The 5,588-nt window shown below is 52.2% G+C and overlaps 1 protein-coding gene across 1 annotated transcript in view; it reads right to left on the bottom strand.

The window, feature by feature from the left end:
* Window positions 1-3,921, bottom strand: part of LOC103593435 (N-acetylmuramoyl-L-alanine amidase-like) — a 10,581-nt gene extending 6,660 nt beyond the window's left edge. The window contains 7 exon segments of the mRNA XM_008576405.1: window positions 6-18; window positions 132-234; window positions 868-938; window positions 1,292-1,353; window positions 1,456-1,534; window positions 1,688-1,818; window positions 3,600-3,921. Coding sequence (XP_008574627.1) covers window positions 6-18; window positions 132-234; window positions 868-938; window positions 1,292-1,353; window positions 1,456-1,534; window positions 1,688-1,818; window positions 3,600-3,921 — 781 coding nt within the window.
* Window positions 3,922-5,588: the final 1,667 nt, after the last annotated feature.

The following is a 5,588-nucleotide window of genomic DNA, read 5'->3' on the forward strand; positions in this document are numbered from 1 at the left end:
CCCGCCAGCCCACGTTACCTGTGGGGGGGGGGGGATCCAAGGTTGTGGTAGAGGCCGAAGTGTGGAGGGTGGGAACGAGGCGTGTGTGTATATGTGTGTGTGTGTGTTGGGGGGGAGTTGCCTGCACTTACCTGGAAGCAGTGGGGCTCCCCCAGGAGGCTAGGGTGCAGTGGCCAGACCCGGACGTCCCGCTCGGCGCCCAGGTCCAGCTCCGAGAGTGTGGCCAGCGATTCTCTAGAGCCCAGAGCACTGGGGGGTCTGGAGAGGAGGCCTGTTAGCAAGCGATCATTCCTCCCTCTTCCCCCTCCCACCACACCCGCCACAGCCTGGAAGGTAAAGGAAGGCCAGAATGGTCCTGAACCTAAATTGGATCCTGTCTCTTCCAGTCTGTAAGCCCCAACACGGTGCCTCATTGCTTTTAGTATAAACCTGACTTCTCATAGTGGTCTGCATGACCTCCTATAGTCCAGCCCTCGTCACCTTTTGACCTCATCTCCTTTCACTTAATCCCTCACTTTCTGAGCTCCAGTCACCCTGACCCTTGTTCTTGTCACTTTTTTCGGCCTCTTGGTCTAGTTAACTTCCATCCATCCTTCAGACCTCAGCTCAAGGGTCCCTTCCCTGACCCTCCTAGACCAGGGCATTGATTTAGCTCCCATTTTAGAGTTATCGTGTCAGACTCTGCCCCCACCTTCAACCTAGTTGGCTCCATGCTAGGGTCTTTCAGCAGCCCCACTGTCACCTGAGATGGAGCAGAACACAGAGGAGGCTACAGGGAGTGTTTGATGAAGGTCGGAATGATAGGCAGGAGGAAGGGAAGGGGTCAATGTAGAGCCCCAGCCCCTCCAGCCCCTCAGAGACACTTACCCATCCCGGGCAGCATTGGCTCCCAGCTCTGACCTGACCTTTTTCTTCTCTTTCAGCCTCTTGAGTAACCCCTGAGAGGAGGAGGATGTCAACTGGGCAGAACCCTGTGCTCCTTCCCTCCCAGGCTGTCCCAGAGGATCTGCTGGTCTTGACCAAGCTCAGGCTGTATTAACAGGAATAATAAGGGCAGCCAACAGCTCCCATTTCTAAAGCATCAATCATATTTCCTGAATTCTCTATTGTCTTCTCAAAAGCAGCCCTGAGAGAAAGGTTCTCTCATTAGCTCCAGCTGGCAGACAGGGATGCTGAGGTCCAGAGACCATCAGCAACCTGCCCCGGATCACCCAGTAGGAATGGCCTTTCAGCTCTGAGGTCTGGGAGTCTTTGCTCTTTCCCCCATCCCACCCTCCACTGGCTGCCTTACCCGAACGTTGTGGACCTGGTTGGGTCCAGCAGCCTCTGGCTCAGTCTTCCCAGGGATCCGATCTGTGGGAGGTCAGAGGCGGGAGGTTGGGGGTCGGGATCATTTTAGATTCTGCCCCATTTCGAGAGACTCCCAAATGCCCCAACCCTCTCCATCCAGCTTACCTGGATCCCTGAGGTTCCCCATGGCCACTTGGATGCTGCCCTCAGAGCTAGCACTTCCCATCCGGGGCCGGCGAGGACCCTGTTCTCTCACAGGAGTGGCAGTCAGAAAGGGGTGGCAGGCAGACAGAGGGACAGGCAGACATCTTTCCATTATCCTCCTTCCCACCCAGCCTCTGAACTGTCCTCCTCCCTTTCCCTCCTTCCCTCCCCTTGCCCATGTCCCCTCTCTCACCTCCTCCTCGCCTCCAAGCAGCACCAGCCTCCCATCGAGTAGGGTGAAGCCCCCAATGTCCCAGACAGGTACATCAGGTGTAGGGGCCTCAGGGATCTGTGTGGCAGGGGGCTCCGTCTCTGTCTCTGGCTCTAGGAAGAGGAGGAGGCTCTGGGAAACCTAAGAGCCCTTTTCTCAACAGCAATGTTCATTGGGGTTTCCCTCCTAAGTGTCCCCCACTCCCAGCAGCCATGTCAGGCTGTATGACCTTGGGCAAATCTTCAACTGTCTCTGGGCCCCAACCCCACTAACCATGGGTAATGGACACAGCCCACCTACTATGTACCCAATACTGTGTTTACCACTTCACATGCCTTCTCTCCTTCAATCCCCCAAAATCCATTCAAAGGGCTATTATAACTGAGGCCCAGAGTGCTTGAGTGACTTGTCAAGGGTCACACAGTTTGTGAGTGGTTGATCCTGGCTTCAGACACCAACGTTTTTCTCTTAACCAAGACAGTGGGTAGGTCCAAGAGATTATAAATCAGGACAGGAGGCTTGGTTCCTTACATAAATAGCTTATCTCAGGTGGAAAGTATTCAAAGTTTGAGAAAGAAACAGAGAAAGTTCATGGTAGGGGGAGGTCTCTTTCTTGGGGAAGGGGAAGTAGTGGTCAATGGGTCAGGGAAGGCCTCCCAGAGAGTCTGTGCTAACTTTTGCACAGCAGGTTGGATTCAGACAAGCAGAGATGAAAGAAAAGGTGGCCAGAGCAATTTGAGCAAAGGCTGGGAAGGGCAAGGCCCAGGTAAATAAAGAGAAAGGAAAGGAGGGCTGGAGGAATTGGAGGCTGGAGGGGAAGATCCAGGAAGAGATTGGTACAGGGCCTTGGGAGCCAGTTGCAGGAACTGGGTTTTATCTTGGGGGCTGAGGGGAGCCATGGGAAGTGTTTGAGCAGGTAAGGAGTAGGTCTGCTTGTTGGAGAGCTCTCTCTGGATCCTATGGAGTGAGCAATATCTGACACCCTGGAGGGGCTGGAGGGATGCCTCTGCAAAATGAGTTTATGAATGGTGAGAATTAAATGAGTTTCCAGGAAATAGGGCTGAATCAACCCTCCCAGATTACCTGTCTGTTACCTTGTTTTACCACTAGGGGCAATAAGTGATAACTCCCACTTAATGGATCACTTAAAATATGCTGGATCCTGGGCTAGTGCTACGCTCCTGAGCTCTAATCCTCATGATACTCATTGCCCTCTAGATCCCTCTGCATGACACTTAGCACCATCTGTTTTTTTCTTGTTGACTCGTTTGCTGTCTGTCACCCCCACTACACTGTGAGCTCCGCGGGGTGGGGAGTATCATTTCTCTTGTTCACTGCTGTGTCCTCAGTGCCTAAAATCAAGTCCTGGCACGCAGTAAATGCTCAACAAACCTCTGCTTGAATGAATGAATGAACATGAACAAACGAAATGATACACCCTTCAAGGTGGGAATCATTATTCTCATTTAACTGAAGGGGAAGCTGAAGCTCAAGGAAGTGAAGGCACTAAGACATGGAGGCTAGAAAAAAAACCAGGAGAGTGGGAGGCGGCTCAGATGGATGTTTAGGTAGAAGAGGATGATCCTGGACCACTGGACACGAGGAGAGACCCGGTGGAGTCAAGGACCATTTGGCATCTGGACAGTACCACTGTGGGTCTATTCTTTGCCCCTTCCTCAGGCTGTACCACCTGCCCACAGGTCCCTGGCAACTCCCCTCACCCCTCTTTAGGTGGAAAGAGGGAACTGGGTAGCCGGGCCCCAGGCACTTCCTGCTGGGCTTTTGCACTCCCCACAACTTCCTGTGTCTGTAAGGCTGATGCTTTGGTGGCAGACACGACCCAAGCATCCGGCCTCCCAGCTCGGCCCAAGCTTGGGGTGGGGGTGCCATGTACCTGGGGCCTGTGGCTCCAGATCCTGCTCCAGCGATGGGTTCTTCTGCCTCCCCCAGAGGGTCTTGGATAGCCGGAGGCGACTGGTCTTTGACTCCTTGGGGGGTGCAGAGAGGACTCGACGGAATAATGAGCGAGGGGCAGGCTGGCTGCTGACTATGGGCTCCTGGTGGCTCAGTGCCCTTCCCCAGCCGGCAAGGCGGCCCCAGCGGAACCCTCTGGTCCCCTTCTCCCCACTGGCCCCTGTGTGCCAGCGGTAGGAAGTCAGCAGAGAGGGGGCCGCGGGCTGAGTTTGGGAGTCTGGGCTCAGCGACGGTGGGTCCATAGCAGGGGTTCTCCTGGGGAATGAGAGGGTGACAGTTCTGCCCAGTGTCTGCCTACAAACTGCCCTCATCTCGGCCCCCTCCCCACTCTCAGCTCTGCCCCCAGGGAACCTCCTGGGGGCCACACACACTCCCTTTCTTACCTTGATTTCCTGACCAGCCCCTGAATCAGCAGCCGTCTGCACCCTGCCTGGCTTCCTCCTGCTGAACCCGACTCCACGTGACCCTGTCTGTCCCACCCCACCCCACAACCAAGCTGGGACGGCATACTGGGGACAGGATGCAGGGAGGGGTGTGGAGGAGAGGTGGCACAGCAGGGTTCTAGCGAGGACCCAGAATCCCTCACTGATCAGGAGGCAGCACATGCCCCTCCTCTGAGCCTCAATTGAATTCTCTGCAAAATGAGTTCATGCTGAACAAATGCTGGTGAGAATATGGAGCACCTGGAACTCTCATCCATTGCTGGCTGGAGTCTGGACAGATTTACCCATGTTGGAAAACCATTTGGCATGAGCTATTAAAACCATTAGCTGGGGCTCCTGTGACTCAGCAGTTCCACTGCTAGCTGGATACCCAATAAGATATGCTCACCGACATTGTTCATAATAGCTTCAAACTGTAAGCGACCCAAGTGTCCATTGATGGTTGAATAAATAAATTGCAGTCTCTTCACACAGTGGAATACCATACAGCGATGAGAATGAACAAACTATGGAATGATTGAGCTTGGAAGAATCACAAACAATGCTGAGGGAAAAAAAAACCCACTAAGAGTATACACTATGTGATTCCATTTATGTAAATGGTCCGTCCTTTTTTTTTTTTTTGGTGGTGCTGGCCAACACGGGGAGCCGAACCCTTGACCTTGGTGTTATAACACTGTGCTCTAACCAACTGAGATAACTGTTCAGCCTCCTTCTTCTCCTGTGCATTTATGTAAAGTTCCAAAGCAGGAAAACAATGTGTAACTTCCGTCCTTTTTTTTTTTTGGTGGTGCTGGCCAACACGGGGAGCCGAACCCTTGACCTTGGTGTTATAACACTGTGCTCTAACCAACTGAGATAACTGGTCAGCCTCCTTCTTCTCCTGTGCATTTATGTAAAGTTCCAAAGCAGGAAAACAATGTGTAACAAGCCAGGATATTGGTTTCCTTTGGAGAGGCTAGTCACTGGGGAGGGGGACCAATGGGGGGTTTCTGGGAGCTGGCCTTTTTTTTTTTTTTATGAAGTGAAATTCACACAACACAAATTTAAAATGTTCTATTTCTTGACGGGGGGTTTCTGGGAGCTGGCCTTTTTTTTTTTTTTTTTATGAAGTGAAATTCACACAACACAAATTTAAAATGTTCTATTTCTTGAGCTGGGTGCTGGTTACATGGGTGTGTTCTGTTGTGAAGATTCATCGAGCTGTACATTTTGGTGCACTTTCCTGTATCTCTGTTATGCCTCAATAAATATTGACTTCAAAAAGGAGGTGGGTAAATGCTGTTCTGAGGAATAAGTGAGTTAGCATAACTCTGGCCCAGGAGCTGGACAGGAGTGGGTTCGGGTGCCAGCTGGCCCCTCTCTCACTGTGTAACCTCAAGCAAGTCACTTCCTTTCTCTGATCCCCGGTTTTCTTTTTTGTACAAAAAGGTAATATCAGTTTCAAAACGTTCATAATGTGAGCC

This window comes from Galeopterus variegatus, unplaced genomic scaffold, assembly GCF_000696425.1.
Source record: "Galeopterus variegatus unplaced genomic scaffold, G_variegatus-3.0.2 Scaffold1344, whole genome shotgun sequence".
Taxonomy (NCBI): domain Eukaryota; kingdom Metazoa; phylum Chordata; class Mammalia; order Dermoptera; family Cynocephalidae; genus Galeopterus; species Galeopterus variegatus.